The sequence below is a fragment of the Pantherophis guttatus genome, chromosome 2 (genome assembly GCF_059756535.1).
Source record: "Pantherophis guttatus breed Tessera chromosome 2, ASM5975653v1, whole genome shotgun sequence".
In the NCBI taxonomy this organism is placed as follows: Eukaryota; Metazoa; Chordata; class Lepidosauria; order Squamata; family Colubridae; genus Pantherophis; species Pantherophis guttatus.
Window position 1 is genome coordinate 164,398,860 of NC_142064.1, and position 25,568 is coordinate 164,424,427.

Below are 25,568 nucleotides of genomic sequence, written 5' to 3' on the forward strand. Positions count from 1 at the left end.
TAGCCACACAAACATTGACATATGGTCAAGTCCTTAAGCTGTAACAATTAGAATGGATTTCAAGAAACCCATTTCCATAGGTCTAGATATTATAAATATATAAAAATTGAGAATAATTTCAAGTTAAGGATAAATTAAAATTTGGTAGTCCCCTAGACCTAAGCAAGGTAAATCCGAGTGGATGAAAAATGGAAGAATCGAGACTATAAACTAGGCTGTGAAGTTAAAAATATCCCACAGAAAGGGAGTGCCAAATCACATTCATGTGTAACCCACTAGAAGTTGATCTCAGCTAGAGGGAATATTTAAATGTTTTCGCTCTGGAATACAAATTCACTCTATTATCGCTTAGATGGTAATTACAACCTCAGAACAGCAGCAAAATTTATCCCGGAGATAAAACACAAAGCAGACATGCAACCTATTAACAGATAATGGGTGAACCTGCAATAATTTTTAGTTGGCTTATTTACTAGCAAATCCCGCTACCTTGTATATAACAACAGGCTGCTTAATTGAGAGAAAATAAAGAATGCAAATAACTCATATGAATATCCAGAAAGAGATCATTAAAAAGGCAACACACACACACACACACACACACACACACACACACACACACATATATATATCACAGCTTAAGACAATACAGCCAACCATTTCCAGGATTCCAGAATCACAAGGGGAAATTGGTTCATTAAAAAAGGGAATAATTAAATCTATTATCAAATAGTTGAGTAATTGGCAATGAAATAAAGAAATAAAGTAAATGGCAGTATATTAAAACATGCTCCCTGTTGTCTTTCCTGTAATTTTCTTGGCAAGGTTTAGGAAATAGTTTGTCCTTGTTTGCTATCTAGGACTCAAAGACAGACCCTAACTATTAGACTACACTGGCTCCCTTTCTAGTATCTAGGCCAGGGGTCAGCAACCCATGGCTCTGGAGCCATGTGTGGGTCTTTCATCCCTCTGCTGTGGCTCCCTGTCACCGCCACAATTTTGAGAGGAGCTTCGGTTATAGGGAGGAAAAACACAGTGCACCAGGAAGAGACTCTATAGCAAAGGGTAGATTTTCCAGTCAGCTCCACAATTGATAGGGCTTTCAGTTAGGACAGGTAGAGGAAAAAGGAAGCCGCGCTAGGAGGAGATTTTAGGGTGGGGGAACCAGACTTCCAGTCGGCTCCAGAATTGAACGGGGGGCTTCCGGTTAGGACCTTTGTGGCTCTTTGAGTGTTTAAGGTTGCCGACCCCTGATCTAGGCTCAATCAAAACAGGCAAGAGGCTGGTTCTCAGCTGGGATTGGACCTCCAAATTCTGGATTTGGAGGAAGGGGGAGCTCTGCATAAATCATGATTTCTCAATCCGAACCCCAAGTGTGTTTCTAGGCCAGTCATGACTCAAGGTAGTAGGAGCTCTGGAGAACAAGCATACATACAGTTTCATTCAAATTGACTATTACCAGTAAATACTAAAAAAGATAGACCAACTTAGATATCTGAACAGGCAAAGGAGGATATGGGCAATTGGAAAGGAGGACAAATGGTGAGAAGGTGGACACACTGTTTAAATTTTTTAGCACCCACAAAATACCCCTTTTTAAACTGCAATATTTTTCCAACAGGTCATAATTTTCAAGAATATAGGCTAGTGATAATATAGCGCCAACAATAAAATTTTCAAACTTGTCCATATAAACACAGGATGAGTAATGTGGTATAAAAATTAGAATGATCATAGATTTGACGGGGATGGATTGAAGTTGACTGTTGGGAGTCAGGAAATGAATAACATAAATCTAGGCTGTCAAATCTGTCGACAGATGAGGAAAAGGAGCAATTAGAAAGTCACAATACTCCCAAAGTTTGAACAACTACTGTTATGAAAATAGTCCAATTATTATTATTATTTTTAAACTAAGATACTCAAAAGGCAGACAGCATTTGATATAAATTTAACCAGACAGCCAAACTTGGGACAGGCAAGTTCAGCACTTCAGCTTCCAAGCACTTCAGCTTCAACAGGCAAGTTCAGCAACTTCTATCAGATAGAAGTCTGGGGTTTGAAGGAGAGCCCTTAGAAATTTAAATTGAACTCTCTTAAAGTTGGCAAAAGTGAAACATTGCTCTATCTGGAGTCCCCAAAGAAACTGAGCTAGTGATTTAGTCACAAACAACTTTATAGTGCTGGTAGAAAATCAACTCCTTTCAAGTGGAAAAAGTGCAGAACAGCAGCTGACATCTCTTTGGCCAACAAGGTCACTTAATTGACTTGAGCTTTCTTGCTTCCTGCAGTATGAAATATTGCACCTGGGGGGTTTAAACATCTACCTAGATCAATAACCTTACCATCAATACTGGGTTTTAATATCCTTGGTCTTTTAGCAAAGACCATTAATTTTTACCTTTTGATAACTAATTCAAAGGTGAGTGGCAGCACAATATTGTTTTAAGAGACCTTAAGGCCATGATGGTGAACCTATGGCACACGTGCCACAGGTGGCACGCAAAGCCCTTTCTGCGGGCACACCAGCCGTCGCCCCAGCCCAGCTCCACCGCACATACATGCACCTCCCATCGGCCAGCTGGTCTTCGGGTCTCTGCCGCGCATGCACGGGGGTGGGGCCTTCCCCGATCTCTGCACCCTCTGCAAGTGCCTCTCCGTGGCAGGAAGGCAAGAGAAAGCTAGGACGCGATGGGGAGAGAAACTGCAAAGATTGGAGGAGACATGGAAGGCAGGAGGCAGCTAGGATTTGATGGGGGAGAAACTTTGGAGATGATGGAAGGCAGGAGGCAGCTAGGATTCAATGGGGGAGAAACTTTGGAGATTGTGGAAGGCAGAAGGCAGCTAGCACTCGGTGGGGGGAGCAACTTTGGACATCATGGAAGGCAGGAGACAGCTAGGACTTGATGGGGGGGAGAAACTTTGGAGATCGGAGAAGGCAGGAGCAGCTAGGACTCGGGGGGAGAACTTTGGAGATCGGAGAAGGCAGGAGGCAGCTAGGATTCAATGGGGGAGAAACTGCAAAGATTGGAGAAGGCAAGACTGCAGGAGAAAGCTAGGACGCGATCTCCACAGTATCTCCCTCATCAAGTCCTAGCTGCCTTCTGCCTTCCGTGCCTTCTCCGATCTTTGCAGTTTCTACCCCCATCGAGTCCTAGCTGCTTCCCCCCCTCCCTGCACCCCATTTTGGGCCTAAAAAGCCTCCTGCACCAACCTGGAAGCCAAAACGGGGGCCCAGGGCGCATGCGCAGGGAACATGCGTGCATGCGCAGGGGGCATGCACAGCGGGTACTTACATTGCATTTTGGGGTTTGTGGCACGCGCATGTGCATTCATGCGTGTGCGCGCATGCTTTGGTACTCGGCACCAAAAAGGTTAACCATCACTGCTTTAAGGTTTTCTTAAGGCCTGGAAGATACTATGAGAGGTCATAACCTCAAGAATATACAATGGGTGGACAGGCATTTCTCAATTAATTAAGGGTCTGTAAAGTCCAAAGATGCCTAATAAATAAAGAGAATTAATACACTAACCTATTTAGCTTTCTTCTATGCTGAAAACTGATTATGTAGCTGGTTTTGTGAGTCACATCAGAATTGTTGTATATTTCATATACGAAGAAGTACATTTTTCTCTTCAGATCAAATCCAAAATTGTCTTTGAAATCAACAAAGTCTATGAAATTCTGGGCTTGATGGAATGTTTTTATCCAGATCCAGTTCCCCAATAAATGGTGGTGGATTGATCAATTCTAAACCCAGCTTGCTTCTCTTCTATTTTCCTGATTCAATCCTGGAATTTCTAACTTAATTGTCTAGCATAATTATGTCCAAGAGATTAACGGGTCTATAGCTAGTGCTCAACACTGTCCCTTTTTTAAAAAAGAGGTAGCCATTTCCCGGAGAACTTGGCATTGTTGTCAAAATAAGCTAAAAGTGAAACAAACACCAATTCCTACCAAAAAGCTTTAGTTTTAACTAATGGTGCTGGGGTATAATTATAACTTAGACCTTTACCTCCTTTCAGTCGCTCAGTCCTTTCTTTTTTAGAGACTGAAGCTGACAGCAAACAGGTAATGAGCCAAGTTTTTAAAAAATAATAATCACTATGTTGTGTTGCGATGATAAATAGGCTTCCACAACTTTCACAGGGATAAAACAGACCATCAGAGGCATGTCTAGGCCAAGATGACATGTGGCAATTGTCCAAAATTGGCTGTCTCCCTTAGTAACAGCCTGTTTTTGTCCTTCAAGAGAGTTGATATTATTTTAGATCCAGAAGCACCTGACTAGTACAGATTAGACACTTATAAAATGTATTGTTCTACACATACAGTACAATAATTCTCCTAGATGCTGGCACATTTTGTAACATGGGTATTCATTTAGTTTTATGATATTTTTGTCAGAGTTGAAAATTCAGTTATTCATATCAAGCTTTTCCTTATTATGGTACTCACCAAGTATATTGAACTACAGCTATGACTACCAGATCTAGGCTGCAAAAATTCTGATCATAATTAGAAGAAAACAAAGTCAAACAGGAAAACCATCTCCTTGGTTATTCAAAGATATGCTGGCCAATGCAGCTGAATGGCATTTGATTGCAGGAGGATAGTACCCTTAATTAAGTTGTGCAATTCATTAGTATGAGACACAGTGATGGTCACTAAAACTCGGAGAACTATAAATTCACTGAGGATAGATTTATTAACGGCTGTCAGTCTTGGAAACAATGGAATCTCCAAATTCCAGTTAAGGGTAAATCTCCATCTATTGCTTGGAAAGCTCTCAAAAGACATATGATTGGCCCCAGGGAGAAATAAAATGCTAGAATAATACAGGGTTTTACCTAATGCAGCAAAGCTATTCTTAATATAATTCATATAACCAATACAAGACTCTGGATAAATTGTTAGGACCAGAAGAGTGATTGTTAGATATATTGGATAAACGACGAAATAGTCTGAATTTCCAAGCAACGCTTTCTAGCAGAGCCTCAATGACCGTGGTACATATTATGTCCACAACTATCTTCTTTGAAGCCTGATAGCCCTATTTCACTTAACTTCATTGTTGTAAATATGTGTAAACATTTGAACATGTTAAAAATCAATTGGGACCACAAAGCAAAATACCCGCCTCTATGGTTAACTTTAATTCCAAGAACATTTTTAAGTTCAACACAGAACCTTAAACTTGATTATAAAATAATAGTGGTGGTGGTTTTAGAAACAACTTCAGTCAGTTTCCCGTTTGTGAAATTAAACTTTTTTCCCCCAGATTAATTACACCCACTCTGGCAGCCATCTTCAGAAACTAGCCTATAGTATACCTTCAAAATTTCAAATCTATGTATTAGCACAAAAATACTCTCTAGATTTTAGGTAAGTAACCTGTAGCTTTCCAAATGCTATTGGCCAGTAATATGTGCCCATAAGGCTTGAGGCTGTTGCAAGTTTGGAATTCATCACCTGGGAGGTCAGATATTGCTTAGTCATTTTGTTACTTGCTTGCTTGCTTATTTAAAATATTTATATCGTTGCTATCTTATAATCAACTCTGGTTGGCTCCCAATCAACATTAAGGGAAATTGTGGATTTCCTCTTATTTCTAAAATATCTGATTTTTGAGAACTAACTACTCCGAGCCCATGTTTCATGCCGAGTTATTCAAAGGTGATGAATGACCCTCCAACTTTTTGCATATGTGATATGGTTATTTCATGAAGGGTTGAATGGTACAGAGAAAGCGCCAGCCAAAGTAAACAATGAAGTTGTTCCTTGATGTATATTTTCATCTGCTTCTACGGCATGCATCGTTTTTCTGCAAATGTATAAGGAAAAATGTTAATTGCAACTAGTTGAAATATACAAATTGGAGCACAGCTTCTGGCTATTATGTGTTGCCAATGATTCTCAGAGTTGATCAAGTTCTTTTTCCTGGAGGAAAAAAAGTGAAGAAAGTCTTACTGCATAAGGGAATGTTTGAGAAATTTATTTAGGCTAGCAAACAGAGTTTAATATAATTTGACTTGCTCAAGCATCTTCCATATTATCTCCATGCTTTTAGAGGGAACTTAAAACTAACAAAAACTAAAATATAAGGTTTTAGCAGAATTTCCATTAAGAAAAAATGTCCACTGATGTCTTAAAACTTGGCTTAGACTTATTTCTTGGCTGCATATGTTGTTCTTAGCCTTTCCAAGAATATATGCTTTGAATTAATATTTAATGACACACATATTCTACTTAAGTTGATGACTTATTGTAATAAGCACATTTGCAAAAAACACTCTGAATGAACTACTAAACTTTGATATAAATGCTTAGATCAACGTTTATTGTAAAGAGAGATAAGAGTCTGGGCAGATGGAAGGTTGGTATTCCTAATTAGGTTTGCTCCATCACAATCATTCTTAGAATTACACAGCAAATACAGGCCAGGGATAAAATGATTGGTGATAAGCAGTATATCTGAAATCTCTTAACTTTTTCATATTTTTTGTAGTCAGAAACAGGCTTAGCAGCTCCTAAAATGAAGATGGGCAAAAATGGTAATCTAATTAGTTAATTATAGTGGGCCATCATTTCACAACATGGTACTCTCCAAGTAATCTGCATCTTCGGCTAGTATATGGAAGCTTTTTCTCTTGCAGTGTGGCACAAAAAAGGAGTCATTTGTGTTGTAAATCACATCAGTTTAATTGGACAATAAAATAAAACCCAAAACACTCAGGCAAAAATTACTGAGGAATTAATAATTTCCAGTCCCTGAAAGCAAAGAAAAGGGGGTCAACCTATTTTTCCAAAGAACCTGAAGCCAGGAGAAGCAATGGGTGGAAACTAATCAAGGAGAGAAGCAACCTAGAACTAAGGAGAAAATTCCTGACAGTTAGGACAATTAACCAATGGAACGACTTTCCTCCAGAAGTTATGGGGTGCTCCAACGGTGGAGATTTTAGAGATTGGACAACCATTTGTCTGAAATAGTATGGAGTTTCCTGCCTGAGCAAGGGATCGAGGTAGAAGACCTCCATGGCCCCTTCCAATCTGTTATTCTGTTATTCCCCCATCTGCTCCACTAAAGCCTTGGGAGAAATCTTAATCTACTCCTCCAAAACCTGAGAGAGTGGAATCTATGGAAATATTTGGTTTCTTCTCTCACTAGATTATTGTTATGCTCCAGGAAACACAGATATTTCTTCCTGTAAGCCAAGAGAAAATATAATACAGGTGTTACAACCATTTATTTAGTGGTCAAAGATACAATGGCAGTGAAAAAAGTGACTTGGAACCAGTCCTTGCATTTGCACCCGGTCTTTGCACTTACAACTGTCATAGCATCCCACAGTCACATAATCAAAATTTGGGCACTTGGCAACCAGCATTAATTTACAATGGTTGCTATGTCCCTGGGTCATGTAATCACCATTTGCAATCTTCTCAAAAGCAAAACTTCTGAAAAGCAAAGTCAATGGGGTGAAACTTGGATTTGCTTAATAAATCTGTGATTCACTTAACAACAGTGGCAAAAAAGTTGTAAAATTGGGAACGACTCATTTAATCACTGCCTTGCTTAGTAAGAGATATTCTGATCCCAACTGTGGTCATAAATCAAGTACTATCTATAATGCAAGCAGGGGAGAAAGATATCATATCTCTTCCTCCATGACTTCCTCTTCCTGGATTTCTTTCTGTATGAATGAAGGCGAATATATGTATCCCAGGATAAAGTTGCAGGATCCAATCTGGGTTGGTCTCTGGGATCAGAGATTTTGTCTTCCAAGCTTTTGGACTTGTGTTGGAACCCATCCTCTCTCTAGTTTCCCTGTGGATGGGCTCCAGCATGAGTCCAAAAGCTTGAAAGACAAAAACACTGGTTCCGGGGTCTGACCCAGATTGGATTTTTTCTGTATTTTTCAAAGAAGAGTCCCATGCTACATGTACTGCAAGGTAAACCTGAATGGTGTGTAAGTGAATGAAGGTGATTGAGCCCTACCTACTATGAGCTATGGACTTGGGCCACTAAATGATGCACTTCAAGGCACAACTCTTCATGTGTGCCATGCAGCATGTAATCAAATCTTCTGTAATGTGTTGAAGCTGTCCAACAGATAAGTATGAGAACCAAGTAGAACCAATGTGAAAACTTCAGTAATTGCTGGTGAAATATATAAATAGTGCACAACACACACACAGAGAACTTGATAATCACCAAAATGCAAAAAATCTGGTTTCTAGCTGACAGGAAGAAAGAGCAATTTGAAAACTAACAGTTTGGCTTGCAGTAATTAAGAAGTATAAACATGTGATTCCCAGATTAGGAAATGTAGACAAAAGTTCCATTCCCAATTTAAATGGACCTCTTAAATTGACAGAGCAAGAGATCCATTTAAATTAGACTATGGAACTTCTGTCTATATAGTCTAATGATTGGATTAGAGAAAGACATTTTCAAAAATGGTCACTCTACATGTTGGGTAATCTAGACAAGAGAAAAGATGCTGGAAATTGAAGGAAAGATCAGTGAAGGGCAAGTAGTAGTCCAAATCATCTGAGGACATTAGCTTGAAGAATGCTGGTATAAATTTCAGCACCAAGAAAAAAGACTTTTAACTCTCTAAGTACCACAGGGCTTCTATTATTACGCTGCAAGAGACTAAAGATACTCGGATACCATGGCCAAAGGGGATTCTACAGTTCTTAACACTCTTCATTTTGGCTGTCAACATTTCAGAGACACATTTAAATGACTCATAAGAAGATAAGAAGCACCAAAGCCACATCAAAGGCATTTAAAACTTTTAAGAAACATTCTAATCTCCATTCTATTCTCAACACACCAGAAGCACATTTGTGGATGTTTTAATACTACCCTATTTTAGTTTGAATTCCCTCCCGGCACTTTATGTACCTCAGATCAAAAGATTGCCCTAAAGTGTACACTTCAATTATTACTTTAAAAATGGTTGTTTTTCATGAAACCATGAGACCAAAAATTACTTGGTCTCATGGTTTCTTCATAAGAAACCATGAGACCAAGAAACAAGAAGTACCTCATTCATACACTTAGCTTATGTACACACACACACACACACACAGCTTTGCATCTTTAAAATTCAGTCTAAATACTTAACTATTGTTTTTCTTTTTTTAAAAAAAAGTTTTATCAAGTATTACAACAATTTTTTCCCATCCCTCCTCCCCTCCCTCCTCCACCCCCCCATCCCTCATCCCCCCTCTCCCTCCAACCCCCCTCCCCCCACCCAGGACTTCCCAGAGCAAATACAAGGTATAACATTTAACAAACATAAACTAAAAAATGCTAACTTTCTGTAGGCTCCAAACTCCCTCTTGCTCTTTAACTCCCCTTTCAACTAACAAAACATAATTCAAAAAGAAAATGTTGGTTTCATTCATAAGCTATTTGAAACTTTTTAGTCCGATATTTGTTTTGAATATAGTCAATCCATCTTCTCCATTCCAATATATATCTTTCATTTGAATAGTCCTTCAAGTATGCCGAAATTTTTGCCATCTCTGCTAAATTCACTACTTTTAATGTCCATTCTTTAATAGTAGTTAAGTCTTCCTTCTTCCAATACTGTGCCACCAAAAGTCTGGCTGCTGTTATTAAATTTAAAATCAATTTAGTCTCTATAACCGTACAATCTGTAATTATACCTAACAAAAAGAACTGTGGAGTAAATTTTATCTTCTTTTTGAGAATGTTTTGGATGATCCACCATATTTCTATCCAAAATGCCTTAATTTTTTTATATGTCCACCATATATGATAATACGTGGCATCATCACATTCACATCTCCAACACTTAGGTTGCAAACTTGGATACATACAGGCTAGCTTTTTAGATCTAGATGCCATCTATAAAACATTTTATAAAAATTCTCTCTTAAGTTTTGGGCTTGCGTAAATTTTACATTTCTAACCCATATTTTTTCCCACATTTCCATCATTATTGGTTCTTCAATATTTTGTGCCCATTTTATCATACAATCCTTAACTAGCTCTGTTTCTGAATCTATTTCTACCAATGCATTATACAACCTTTTTATATGCATTTGACTTTGGTCTCTAATTTGTTTTACCAAGTTCTCCTCCATTTTGCGAGATACCAATTTTCTGATCTTCTCTCCATCTAGCTTGCAGCTGTCCATACTGAAACCATGTTTGAATTTTCCTTTCTTCTCTTAATTGATTCAAAGATTTTAGTTGTAATATACCTCCTTCCTTATTAAGAAGCTCTCTATAAGTAATCACATCTTGTGGGTATTGCCCACATTGGTAACTTATCGTTTAATTTATACTGATACTTTTTCCAGACACGCAGTAAAGCATTTCTTAATATATGACTTTTAAAAATCTTGTCCACTTTCTTATCATATAATAAATAAGCATGCCAACCGTAAACCAAATCATATCCCTCAATATTCAATATTCTTTCTTCTGTTAAATTCATCCAGTCACTAATTGCTGACAGAACAGCTGCCTCATAATATAATCTTAAATTGGGCATTTTGAGACCTCCTCTTTCACGTATATCCTGCATTATTTTTTGTTTTATTCTCGGTCTCTTCCCTGCCCAGACAAAATTATTAATACCCTTCTGCCATATCTTCCAATTTTCATCTTTTTTAAATATTGGTATCATTTGAAAAAGAAACAAAAACTTAGGGAAAACATTCATTTTTACTGCTGCTATTCTTCCGAACAAAGATAATTGTAATTTTTTCCAATTTTCCATCTCTCTCTGTATTTTTTGCCACAACGGATCATAATTATGCTTAAATAATTTCACATTTGATGTCATAATATAAACCCCTAAATACTTAACTTTTTTTACTATTTCAAATCCTGTTAGTCTTTCTAATTCATCTTTTTGATTTGTAGTCATGTTTTTAGTTATTATTTTCGTTTTCCCCGCATTTATTTTAAATCCAGATACTTGTCCATATTGATTAATTATATCCATTAAACCTACAACCGACTGTAATGGCTGGGTTAAAGTAACAACCAAGTCGTCTGCAAATGCTCGTAATCTGTAGTCATACTGCCTAATTTTAATTCCATTTATTTTATCCGACCCACGTATCTTACTCAACAAAAATTCCAAAGTCAAGATAAACAATAATGGAGACAAAGGACATCCTTGTCTTGTTCCTTTTTCTATATTAAAAGTATCTGTTAAACTACCATTAATTATTATTTGCACTGTTTCTGATATATTGCCTTAATAGATTGTGTAAAATATTCTCCAAACTGCATCTTTTCTATTATTTTCAATAAGAAATGCCAATTCAATTGATCAAATGCTTTCTCCGCATCAAGAAATATTAGCACTGCAGGGATTTGGTTGTTCTTCCCCAAATACTCTAATAGGTTAACAACTCTTCATTTGTCTACCATTTATAAAACCAGTTTGATCATTATGTATCATTTGTTGCATGACTGTCTTTAACCTATTTGCTAGTATTTTAGCAAAAATCTTGTAATCTGTATTTAAAAGTGATATAGGCCTATATTTTTTTGGCTGGGTGTGGTCTTGCTCCTCTTTTGGAATCAGAGAAATAAAAGCTGTCCTCCAGGATGGGGATACATCTCCTCCAGATTGTATGTTAGTAAATAATTCTTTGAGTGGTTCCACCATTTCTAACTGCAAGTGTTTATAATAAGCAGCCGTCAAACCATCCGTCCCAGGAGCTTTACCCACTTTCAACTGCTTAATTGCAAACATAATCTCCTCGGAAGTTATTGGTTGATTTAGACTCTCCCTTTGCTCTTTTGTAATTATAGGGATATTCTCTTTCTGTAAGTATCTATCTATATCTATATTTTGAATTTTATCACTAGCAAACAACCTCATATATAATTCTAAAAATGCTTTTTTAATCATATTTTGCTGATAAACCTCTTTACCTTTATATTCTATTTTCTCTATGGTCCGTGACTTTTGTTTTTTCCTTAACAGATATGCTAACCATCTCCCTGGTTTATTAGCATTGCAAAAAGTATTATGTTTAGCATATTGCAAATTAGTTGCGACCTGATCTTCCATTAGCATATTAAATTGCCCTCGCAGTAAATTAATTGCCTCTTTTATTTTCTTGTCTACTGGATTCAATATCAGAGCCTGTTCTTTTTTTAAAATTTCCTCTTCTAAGTCCTTCCTTTTTCTTTCCTGTTTACGTCTATGTTTATTATTCAAATATATCAAGATACCTCTCATGTATGCTTTACTTGCATCCCAAACCATTTCCATAGATGTACCCTTATGCATATTTATAATGAAAAATTCTTTCATAAATTTTTTACATTCTTTTACATTTTCCTCATATCTAAACAGATTTTCATTTAACCTCCAAGACTTCTTAAATCCCATTCCATACTCTAATTCCATCCAAACTGGACTATGATCCGTTCAAACTCTTGGGCAGATCTTCGCCTTCTTCACCCTAGAAAAAAGATCATTAGTAATTAATATGAAATCAATCCTAGAGAAAGATTGATGTCTATCGGAAAAAAAGGTAAAGTCTTTTTCTTCAGAGTTCCTCTCTTGCCAGATATCTCTCAACTCCATATCATCCATCATTTCAAAAAACGATTTTGGCAATCTGGCACGCGTTGAGATACTTTGCAAGAGCCCCTTCTTATCTTTTTTAGTGTCCAAAACTCCATTCCAATCGCCCAATAAGATGCATGATTTATAATCCCATTGTAGTAACTTGGAATGTAAAAGCTTATAAAATTTTTCCTGTTGTTGGTTCGGTGCATATACTCCAATTAAAAGTATTTTTTCTCCTTTTATTAAAAGTTCAATTGCTAAGAATCTTCCTTGATCATCTGCTTCAATTAATTTGGCAATTAAGTCTTTTTTTAGGTATATAACTATACCATTCTTCTTCTCGGGAGCAGATGCAACAAAATGTTTACCTAACCTTGCATTTATTAAATATTTTTGATCTTTCCTTCTAATACGAGTCTCTTGTAGACAGATTACGTCATTTTTAAACTGTTTCAAATAATGAAATATTTTTCTCCTCTTTTGTGGTGAATTTAGGCCATTAACATTCCAAGTCAGAAATCTAGTTACCATTCTTGGCCCCCTGAAGCTTTTGGAGCATCTGCTGGAAATCTCCATGCATTTTGCTTTTTGGCCTTGCTCCTCCCACTGCTTCTGTTTTTGTAGTTTCTTGAATCATCTGAAGTTGCTGCACTCTTAATTCTTCTTGACGCTTGGCTGACACTCGGGTCTGTCTTTGATCCTTAGGTTCTTCTATTTTTTTCGAATACCTCCAAGGCTTGAACAGTAGTCGAAAGTTGTATTAAATCTTCTTGAGTAATCAAAGCTCCCCTTTAGGCCTGTGCCAACAATTCTTCCTTCTCCCCCTTTCTTGCCCCCTCTGCTTCTGTCTTCCTTCTAGCTTCTGGGGACTGTGGGCATTCAGCCTTTAGTACATTGGTGTAGAAATCTCTTGCCTTCCACACTGAGTTAAGACGATATCTTTCCCCTGAATAGTTCACCACTAGTCCAGCTGGAACCTCCCATCTGTACTGTATCTGACGGTTTCTCAGTTCTTCCACCAGAAAGGCATAATCCCTTCTGGCTCTCAACATTTTGGGGGGGGGATTTCTTTCAGTATTAAAATTTCCTGCCCCTGCACTTGAAGTTTATTTTTAAAAGTGACTTGTAGGATTTCATTGCGTGTTCTCCTTGTTGTAAAATAGACTACAATGTCTCTTGGTAGATGTTTCTATGTGGCAACCCATGAATTGACACGGTAAATTTTGTCAGTTTGCCATTCAAGATTTACTTTTTGATCTCCCATTATCTGTGCAAATGCTTCTGAAAAAATCTCTCTCAAATTCTCTTGCTTATTTTCTTTGAGGCCTCTTATTCTCAAAACAAATTCCATATTTCTATATTGTATCATTATCACATCGGCCTCTGCTCTTTTCATCTTATTCTGGACCTCTCCCATTTTATTTTCCAAATTCTCATTAGACTGCTTAATTTCTTCCACTTTTTCATCTATTGCTTCAATATGGCCTGCCAGACCTTGGACTGCCATGATAATATCTTCTCTAATTTCCTGATTTCGTTTTTGAATGAACTCTTTAATTTGAGGCATCTCCTCAGCAACATCTCAAATTTTATCCTCAAACACCGAAGTAATTTTTTTTCTATAACAGAGGCTTGTGTTTTAAGGGCTTCCTGTAACATTTCAAGTGTTAATATTGGTGGTTCCATTGGAACAGAGAGAGATTGCAATTTGGATGTTTGAGCTGGGGAACTCCCAGCACTTTTAGGAACAATAGTCTTTATTTGTTTTGAAGCCATTTTTAGTTTCCAATTTAAATTTATTCAGCAACCAGAACAACAAATCCACCAAATCCAGAAATTTCCAGTCTTTAAATAATATCAATCCTTTTTTTAAAAAAAAACACTGCTATAGTCTTTTTAGCCTTTAATCTTCTTTCTTTCCAAGCAAAGATCTCTAATTTTAGACCGGGGCTGCCAGCGCTAAACGAAACTTTCCTTTTTAACTTTCACTTTCACGCCCCATTAAAGCTCAATCGCCATCTTGGTTTCACTTTCTCCCCTTAGTAATTCAGAAGGAAGTAATACATATTTGGAGTTAAAAGTTTAGTACTTGCAAATCTGATCTCTCCTGAGTTTGCTCAGCCTGCTTCCGAATGATGTTTTATTCCAAGTCTTGTTTGCAGGGGTGGTCGCGGCGTCTTCTGCTTAAGGCAGAAACGTCCTGAATCCGGAGATCTGTCGGGCTTCCAGGGAGCTCTCACCCTTCGAGCCCCAGAATTGTTCCTGAGGCTTCTTGGGGAGCTCTATCTGCACCCGTCTGCTCTCTTCCTCCCCTTTTCCCGGGGAGAAAATTTTCAAGCCGCTAGACAGCTGATTTGCACTGTTCTAGTGGCTTTACGCGATCGCGGGGCTGGCGCTCACAAAAGGAGTGTCTTCGGCGCCTACAGTGCCACCAGAAGTCCCCACTGTTGTTTTTCTTGAGAACTGATTGTATCACTGCAAGCAGGTAGAAATTATGAATTTTGGTGATGCCAGATAATAAAATGAAGGCCGTGAAATAAATTTGTAAATAAGATATGCTAGAGATGTTGCCTATTATTCTCTACAAAATATAGTAGCTGAGAAAAATCCCTGATTTAAAGGGCCTGGAAGTGTCCCTTGACAGCACATTTCCAAATATGACTAAGTAAGGAGACACTTTGCTTTGTTACTTGAAGTACAACTCATTCCTGAACAGATGCAATATGGTCAGTTAGTTCAGATAAGAAGAATGTTACATGAGTCTGTAATTTAACTAGTTCTTGCCATATATCTTCAGCAAAATCAGAAAACCAGTATTTATTCAAATTTCATCTAGGAGGGTCTGGATGTTTCATCTTGCAGTCTACAGGCCTCCTATAGCCAATGAACTATGAACTCATCATCTTTAAATCCAAAACATGAAAGCCTTTCATTTCCTTTCCCTCCTCTCTCAATGACCACCATTCATAGCCCTACATTTTCACTGGGAAAAGCATTACATTTACTATTCTTGCTGTCATAAAAGTATTATCTTTAACAGAAATATTATCTTTTTAAATTCAATGTCTTCCTCACTTCTCCAACCCCACTTCTCTATCAGTGTTTATCAACAGTTGAGCCAAAGGAAGCCAAACTAAAACCTCTTTCATTTTTTCCATTAACCATTAGTTGTGAATTCGTTAAGCATTATACACACTTTCTTTTAAAGAATGGTGGCAGGGATGCTTCAAAGTGAAAGGTTGACATCTAGCCACCTGTTATTTTACTCTCCAGATGGAACCAGAAGGCCATTTTAGAAGCAAAGATGGTGGGTATCTGGAGGTGAGGATTTGTTCTGAAGCATTTTCAGACATGCAAAAAAGAAAGGAAAAGCTGGACAGGCAGATCTCATTACCACTACCTAAAAAGGAAAGGCTTTGAGAATGGCAGTGAGGCAAGCAGAAGAGGTGGGGATGACTTGAGGGAATGGAAAAAGTAAGCTGGGAGACCAAGATAGGGCTGCAATAGCTCAGGGAGTCTGCAAAAGCAATAGATAAGGAAAGGCAAGCCTGGCAAAAGGCCATGTGCTTCCTTCTGGGCATAGGGAAGTTTTAGGGAAGTTTAAAAGTGAAAAGAGAGGGGGGGGGTAAATCAAAGAATGGGATAGCTGGATCTAGTAAACTAGATGAAAGAGAGACAAAGAGTGGGAGCCTAAGTAGCGATGCATGAGTGAGAGAAAGGACTATGTATTTAAAACAGTGAGATGTGTGCTTAGCCAATGCCTTTAGCAATGCACTAGAGAGCTGGGGAAAATTGCTTATTAATTTAAATCATTTATCTTTCTGCGAAAAGGGCTTCTGTAGGAGTATTTTTCTACTTCAAATCCCCTCTTCCTGTGGCTTCCTTTTGCTTTTGTAAGATTCTTTGTACTTTTACCTATAGAACTCCATGGGGAGGGGATGTTAAGAAAAAATTGAAGCTGATCTTCCTCTCGGTAATTCCTCCAATAATTTAACTGCAATACAGCAACAGCCCATCTAATCTAGGATTCTGTATCATACAATTGCCAACCAGATGCTTTTAAGAAGCTCACACGCAGGAACTGCTACTGAAGAGTTTGTTCTACAGTAGAGGTAGCGGATCATTCTTCCTTGATTTGTCCTGCTATTTTTAAAGCTATTTTGACTGGTTATCACCCCACATCTGATATCAATGATTTCTACATTTTAAGTATGCATTGTACAATGAAAAACACTTTTTTTGGAACTAAGATGAAAAACAGAGCTTTTGTCAGCAAAGTGGAGAATTACTAATAAATCACTTCTTTAGCAGACCTCAGGCAATTCTGAATTTCTGAGCCAAATTTACTTCATCCAACATAAATAGTTTATAGTAAAAAAAAAAAAAGTCAGAAGGCTTTAGGAAAGACCTAGCAAATCTGTATGCCTTCTTCAGTTTAAAAATTCAGACTAAAAAGAAAAAAGGCAAAAAACAGTTGATTGTTTTTCTCCCAATTCTTAACTTCACTATAAACTCTTAAACTTCACTATAACATAACACAACTGAAGTCAAATATATTTTACTGTAATCTTTTCAGGAATAGATTTTTAATATTACACTGAAAGATAGAGAGGTAATAAGAGTAATTTATTTTATATATGACACATATGGGTGACATATAATAGAATTAGAACTCATGGGGTGTGTGCTGACTCCCTGTATAAATGGGGAAAGACACCTTCAGCACAATGTGATTGCGGGGCCCCTCAACAGACTATCCAGCATATAGTGAGGGAATGCCCTAACAGAAGGTATCCAGGAGATTCTAGGGACTTCCTCTGCATAACAACGGCAGCTACTGACTGGATCTCCAAACTCGACATTAAAATTTGAAATGTTATTTCTGTTTTCCTTTTAGGTTTCTTACTGTTTTTTTATTGTTTTAATTGTTTTTAACCTGTAAAAATGAAGTGTTTTAATACTGTGTGTGACCAACCACGCTAAATAAATAAATTTTATATATTCTAATTATTAATTGAAATGACACTCACCAAATAACTCTAGTTACAAGAAAGGCTTTAAAAAGGTGGAGTCCTTGGTACTCTCTGTACTTGGTTGTTTCCTTGCAGACATTTGAATACCCAACTAAGCAACATCATCAGTACTAGTAAGTATGGGATTTGCTCCCTGTTTATATACAGTGGCTTGCCTTGCCAGCATTAGTAGGGGTGTAGTCTTCTCCTTGATAGTTCCTTGATTAGGGTATTGTTTTCTGCTTGATTGTCTGTCTGGTGTTAATCCCTGCTTATTTATCTGCTTATCTATTAACCTGCATATTTAAAATAAGTCCCATTATGTGACACTGTTAAATCGATGGACCTCGAACACACCAACCCTGCCAAACCTTGTAGGATGGGCAGAGATAATTGGAGACAGATGGTCCTGTAAATATATCCAGGTCCTCTGTCATGTAAGATTGGGAATAAGATGAGGAAGGTCCAAGCCCATACTTAACTAGGGAAAGTCAGTGGTGAGTTTGAGCCAGTCACTATCATTCAGCCTGACTTATTTTGCAAGTTGTTTTAGTGGAATTAAGATTGTAATCCAAAAATGACAATTACTATGACCACTAACAAAATGAGAAGACTATTAAATTAAGTAGGGCTTGAACATGGAATATTTAGCAGCATTTCAGCCCTATAAATGAACCTGCCTGCGCAATTTGCATTTCATATGTAATGTTCCCACTTTATATGCTGGATTAGTTGTCCAGCCTTACTCTTAGCTTCAAGTTTTTCATTTTCCTGGAGAAAATAAACAAGCATTAGTCTTGCAGCAGATTCTAACAGAGATCTGCAAACTATCATTTTCTCTCATTTTCCCACATTTAAAGAAGCATACTTTAAGCTTAATAAAAGCAAGGTTGCTCATAAATACTGTGTCTGACTTTACCACTGTTCTGAGACATGCGATGAGGCTTCTTTGTAACTTTTTGATAAGGAGATTATGTAATACAGCCTTGAATTCCCATACCCCCCCAATAGCTTGTTTACTATTAAAAGTTAAGAACAGTTTTTAAAAATGGAATGGTAGAAGAGTGAACCATAGCTTCCAATATATTATGAACTTGTATGACCTTTTAAACTATAACTTTCATTTTACATTGAAAAAAGAATCATGAATTCCTTTCGGTTCTATCAAACTATGATGATCTAGATAAAGAAACAATTTCTTCATTCTCTTCAGTTTCACAGAGTTTATATAGTATAGTCATTCATGTCTGATCCATTCAGACAAGATTATAAAGTATTTTTTGATACTACAGATTCTGTATACAATCATTATCAAAGTATTAATGGAATAATGTTTCCTAGTATGACTTTGAGTTTTTATAGAATACACACATCTTTCCTAGATGTAATTGAACAGCCAGTAAATCTCCAAAATTCTTTTGAAGTCCTGCAAAAGTGCACTTCATTTTACATTCTTATTAGAATCAGCAATCCATACCCATTAGCATATACAATATAAAAAGTTACATTTATGATAACCAGGGTCACATTATTTGATGACTTCTTGATTGCTTCCACAGAAAATTTGACCACAATTACAGATGCTATCATTAGAATCAGAACATAGAACTGGTGTGTGCCAAAGATCTGTCTATCTGGGATGTTGTTGCAAGATAGGTAAAATAAATTGGTTCCTTAAATACCTATAAAAGTTACAACATTACATGAATGATTTCAATTTCTTCTGAACCACAAGGATAAGTCCATTCAAGTAAGGAGACAACAGTGGTCTTTAAGACAAAAGACTTTATGGTGGACATTTATCAAGGACAGATGCAACCTAGAACTAAGGATTAATTTCCTGAGTGGGACTGCTTGCCTCCAAAAGTTCTGGGTGCTCCATCATTAGAGATTTTTAAAAAGAAACTGGGCAGCCATTTCTCTGGAACAGTATAGGATCTCCTGCTTGACAGGGCGGTTGGACTAGAAAATCTGCAAGGTCCCTCCAAACTGTTATCCTGTATTTTATGACAAGGGTTATAAAATGGGGGACTTATCATGTATAGTCTCCAATGGGAGACTGTACATAATAAGCATGACAAAGTCTGAAAGTTCAATTGCTCTCAAAGGTAGATGTTTCCCAGCTATCTTTAGGCCTACATAAAATTACACTAACTGATTTTCTCTCATACAGCTCATGCATTTTTCGTTCAGAATCCACTCAGAGATACTGTTTTGCAAGTTTTTCTAGGATTAGATTGTTTTGTGCTATTGTGGTTTTTGTAGTTATTTCCTTCCATTAGATAGGTTGAAACCAATATGAGCAATTGGCACAATTGGAGTACAGCCAGGATGGATCTGAGATAGGTTATGCTATAAGCATATTTTGTCAGAATGGGAACATTCTTTCCTCTCTGAATGTATTTTCAGGAGCCACCAAACAAGTGCAGAAAGTTTTTCTGAGATCTAGGAAATAAAAGGCTCAATGAAGGTTTACTTGTGGTTTTATTCATTTATGTATATAGTGCCTATCAGAGCAAGCAAGAACTTTTCATTTTTAAAAATAACACTTCAGAATTATATCCTTCTTTAAAATGTCGTAAGAAACAGAGTGGACACTGCTCCCAAATGCTATCTTGGCAGGAAAGAAGGAAGTATTAGTTCATACATCTTTATGTGGATATAACATTTTAATTATTTCTTAATTTCGCAAAAAAAAAATTGAGTGTGTGTGATATGGAGAATAGGTAAAGAAATGGCCACTGTCATTTACAAAGTTTAAAAAACCCAACTGACATGACTATATTGTCCACAAGGAACCTCCACAGACCATTCAGGCTTTTTTTTTTTCCCCTTAATGATCTCCAAATATGCTGGATCAACTATTTCATTCATTTTAAAACTCCAAAAGCTCAAAATCTAGGAAGGCACGTATAAAGAGGATACACATTGCAATAATCTTAGAGGAAACGGAACCTTCCCAAACATTTTCTTTCATTGCCCAAAACTCCTTATCAGAAAGTCCTTTTTACCCAATGTAGGCAAAACACTTTAAGGCCATTTAAATATCCCTGTTGTGATTGGTTAATGGGTTTGTGTGTCATTACCCAAAAGCACACACCTCTTTTACCCAATTTGGGGTAATTTATCTAGGTTTGGGAAGCACTGAACTAAATGTTTAAACTCTTCTTGGTTTATAAAATAGGCACCCTTCCCCCAAAAGTATATTTCTAAAATAATCGATAATACACTGTGTGATTTCTCCTTGACCATATCTTTTGAAATATCATGAGCCACATCCTATTAAATTTCTGCATCTTTTTCCCAATACCGAAGTGAAGGGTTTTTTTTAGTGTTAAGTTCATTTGCAACTTCTCTACCTACATGGATTCTTGATTACAAGCAAAGAAACCATAGAATGTACTACTTGCTCAAGGCTAGACCACAAATATGAGGTAATACAATTCTAACCCTTACCACAGCTTTCCTTTACCTGCTGCTCCCAGATATGTTGGGATTACAGTTGCTAGCCAGCATGGGCTGTTAACCACGGTGGCTGGGCATTCTGGGAGCTGTAGTCCACACAAATCTGCAGGACGCAGAGTTAGGGGAAAGCCGATTACCGTTACAATATATTCAAAACCCTTCGGCTTAAAAGAAAAATACGAAACGGGTCCTCTGAATTTTGGGTCTGCCTACTTTGAAACTTTTTAACACCTTCCTTGGGAGGCTGGTGAAGAACGTGGTGAAGTAGTAGCTCCACCGCCTTTCTGGCTGCTTTGAGCGCTTTGTTCTTCCACAGGGTTGCAAAGTGGTACTTCAATGGCACGCTTGTGCATTTGTTGGTTTTCACCAAAAAAAAAAAAAAGGTAAAAAAATAAAAATGAGTTACATTTTGTCTCCCCACCGTCACTCATCTTATCCAGCACAAGGGTGGCTACCCAGGTTTCCGAGCAAGTCTCCTATTCCTAGCCACCAACAGCGTTAAGAGTCAGTCCCCGTCCCCCCCGCCAAGCCTTTGATTTTGAAAGATTCCCTTTCGAGCCTGTCCCCAAGTCTTCTTACCTGGCCGCAGTCCCGGCGCAGAGGGGCGAATCCGCCGTGTAGTAATGTCCGAGGAAAATGACAGAGAGCCCTAATCCTACCAGGAACAAAAGGCAGAGCCTCTTCCTCCGCGGAGACCCCATTCAGGAAAAGGAGGGCGCGCTGAGGGGAAACGCGCCGCCAGCGCCGCGGGGACTCTTCTTACTAGCTTACTAGGCTGGAGCACCCTAACTCTGACTAGGGAAGAAATCAAATCACCTCCACTCTCCAGCGACGCCTTCTCTCTTCCCCCCCCCCCTCCCAAAGCTTTAAACAGCGGAGGCTTTATCTCCTCCTCCCTCCTCCTCCTCGCTCTTTGGAAAAGTTACGGAGCTCAGAGCAGAAAGGTCTTCCTCCAGAGCCCGGGTGTTGTGCCTTGCCGCGCCGCAATAAAGACTTTGGGCTCGCCTGGTTTCTCCCTGCTTTTCCATCTGTTGCTCGCTGCTTGACGCACCTTCAGCCGGTTAGCTAAGAGAGCAAGAAAATGGGGGGCGGAGGGGGGGGGAGAGAAATGCCGCGCCAGGGTAACTGGTTCGGACTCGTTTGCAATGGTGGAGGGGGGCGACGCTTCTGGGAGCTGCCTTAAATCATTCCCTTCGACGTCCCTTCTCTTCTTTCACGTCGACCTTGAAAAGAAGTAGTCCAATAAGATAGTTCACTGAGATATAAACCGGTCGGTTTTTCTAGAGTCACCCGTTTACCCACACTTTGCAATTTGCACGGATCGATGCAAAACGCAAGGCTGGGGTACATCCGGAAAAGAAAAGCTGCGCCGTGAATTCACCCAACTTCTCTACTACAATGCATAAAAGTGAGATGGCGGGGGAGGGGGGGGGAAGGACAGCGGAAAGAAACTTCTTTGATAGTGTGCTTAGTGGCAGTCATTTAGCGAGTGATCCGATACTATAATGCCGGCTTGGCTTGCCCAAAAGAGCAGTCATTAGAAACCAACAGCGAACGGCGGTCGCATAGGGAAGGCCTAACGTCGAACAGGGAAATTGAGGGATTTTCTGCCAACATGCTTAAACACCCTATGAACCAACCAGTACCCTACACAAGTGATCAATAGGAGAGTGCAAAGAACATCATTCAAATTGCCCCAGTTGGAGTTGTCACCTATTTTGGAGCAAGAAAAATCCCAGTTCCAGGAAAGGAAATATATATCCCCTGCTCAAGTCCTCGTTTCCAACCCTGTTTTTATTTCATGGGTGTATTTGGCTGGTTGCAAAAACAAAAATGCCACCCCAAATTGATTAGAGTGGAAACTGGGTGTAAAAGTTTCTTTGTGCATTTATAAACCGTCTGCAAGGAAATGAAGGCATGGTAACCATTTTGCAAATGGGTGCATGTTCTATTGCTATAGCTATTGTCGTTCTGAGTTGATAGAGAAGAAGAATATCTTATAAACAGCAGGCGGAGGAGGTGAATCTCTGCAAGGAGATGTTGTCAGACACAAAAGCAAGAATGAAATTCTTCCAAGTTGAATGCTTTATTGTTGACACCTATAGACAAAATTGTCTGAGATTAAAGACTGAATCTACAATATACTCTGAACTATTAAAGAGGAGCTGCTGTTACCTTCTTACTCTCATACATGATATTCGGACTGAGTTACAGTATTTCTTACTTCTCCGAATGCACCTCTTCTCTCCTGGGGATCCATCTCTTCACTACATTCCATCACAGGTATAAATATAATCAATAAATAATAAATGATTAAAATCCAAGGATCAAGAGACAGAATGAAGCCAACAGTTCCCACCAATTAGGAAAACAGGAGAGATATGCAAAACACATTTCTGGAGATGTGAGATTCTGCACGTGTTTGGTAGATCGTTAGATGGTAATACTGTACATTACAGAAGATCAGCAGAGCCAGCACATTACAAAAAAAACACCAATGAACTATTTCAAATAAAACTTCAGTAGATCCCCCACCTTTCGAAAATTGCTGTGTAATTGTACAGAGTTGGTTCCAAACCCGTGCCAAGGATATGGTATGGAGGTGTTCTTAATACTGCCTAAGGGGTTGAATCTTAAACTGGAGCCGAGGGGTATGTTCTATCCTCAATCAGAGATCAGATTGCTGATGACACAGCCCTCCAGATGAGCATTTTTATTTTAGTTCTACCAGTCTTGCATTTAGAGCTATTCCAGTAACATAATAATCATAATAATTTATTAAACTTGTGTGCCGCCTGACTCCCAACAACTCTGGGTGATTCTAACAACAGAACTGATACCATTATAGGGTTGTTTTGTTTCTTTGCTTCTAAATACCATGTTTGCACCTTCAAATAAAGTCACTTCCAAAAATTAGGGCAAGATAAAAAGTGTGTGTTTGTGTGTGTGTATGTATGCATGCATGTATGTATGTATGTATGTGTATATATATGATAAGGTAGTATATATAAGACCCTCTCTTCCAGGTTTTTCCCACCACAACCCTATTGGATAGGTCAGGCAGATAAAAACAGGTAGAGTATTCCTAGTATATATTATGGGGAGGGAAGCTTCCAGCGCTCTAAGGATTAAATCCACCCTTCAATTCATCCTGAGGAAAACTGAGTTCTTCACCTTCTATTTGATGGTAAGAATTGCTGATGTTCTCAACTATAGTAAAGCATGGAGTCAGAATATAAATTTGTCAAGAAGTTAATGGCAAAATAGTCTTTCTCAATTTGACAGAAATAAGCAACTGTAGAGCTAGTTATAGCTAGAACATACAGAATTAAGATAAATATTGATTAAAAGGACTATGAAACAGTAAAATGGGGGGGGGGATGGGGGGGATTTTCATATTGTTGGAAGAAATATCCATCTGGTTCAGTTCCAAGCTGGAAGAAAGGCACTGGAGACAAAATGCAGGCTGGAGGCTGATTGAAAAGAGGGTTTAATGATGAAGCAGAACCACATGGGTTCTGGGCAGGTGACCACATGGAGTTGAGAGAGGGTTTTTTTTTATACCTTCTCTTGGGCTTTGCACTTGAGCTTCCTGTTCCTGTGCAAGAACATGTATTCTATTGGCTGTTGTCAGGCTCCCATGGGGCCATGTAGGGGTTATGTAGGGGTCATAGCTGGTTCTATAGGCAAAGTACAAATCCTACGTGTTTGTCTGAGCTACTTTTGGTTGAGGTTTGGACTGCTGATGCAATAAAGGGGCATTGGGCAATTCCTATTGTGGCTGAGGGCTAATTCTATCTTTGTTCAGACCTTGCTGCAGGGAATTTTAAAATATCCTGTCTTGAATGGATTTTTGCCTGCAGTATTTGCTTTGCCTATGAATAGAGCTACCTATCTCTATCTCTTAAGTGCTGACATCTGCTGTGGGCTATTAAGAAAGGTGGGGGCTGCTTTCTCCCTCTAAAAGCATGTTTCTCAATTTCTCATCCAGGAAAATATAATATTCTGCCTTTTTAAAAATTTTCTCAAACCATTTCATTTTTCTAGGAAAGGGGTGGGTGCTAACTTTTTACAATATGGGGCAGGCACAGAGGTGGGTTTCAGCAGCTGTAGCTGAAATTTTGAGTAGTTTGGAGAACTGGTAGTAAAAATTCTGACTGGCCCCGCCCCCATCTATTCTCTGCCTCCCAAATCCCAGCTGATCGGGAGGAAATTGGGATTTTGCAGTAACCTTTCCCTGGAGTGGGGTGGGAATGGAGGTTTTACAGTATCCTTCCCTGCCACACCCACCAAGCCATGCCACGCCCACCAAGCCACACTCATAGAACTGGTAGTAAAAAAATTTGAAATCCACCACTGAGCAGGCAGTATAGGTCTGGAAATAGGGTGCCCCCATGTTTAGTTTTGATAATTCTGCAGTCAGCTATTATTCTATTTTCTGGAATATCCTGTACTTTCCAGAGCTGGGTATAAATATAGCAAATAAAGCTGCCTGGATAACATTTG

The 25,568-nt window shown here is 38.4% G+C and overlaps 1 protein-coding gene across 1 annotated transcript in view; it reads right to left on the reverse strand.

Annotated features, from left to right (window-relative positions):
- Positions 1-22,462, reverse strand: part of ST6GALNAC2 (ST6 N-acetylgalactosaminide alpha-2,6-sialyltransferase 2) — a 48,924-nt gene extending 26,462 nt beyond the window's left edge. The window contains exon 1 of the mRNA XM_034408565.3: positions 21,642-22,462. Within this exon, the coding sequence (XP_034264456.2) occupies positions 21,642-21,763 (122 nt within the window). The 5' untranslated portion in view covers positions 21,764-22,462. The remainder of the gene's footprint in view (positions 1-21,641) is intronic.
- Positions 22,463-25,568: the final 3,106 nt, after the last annotated feature.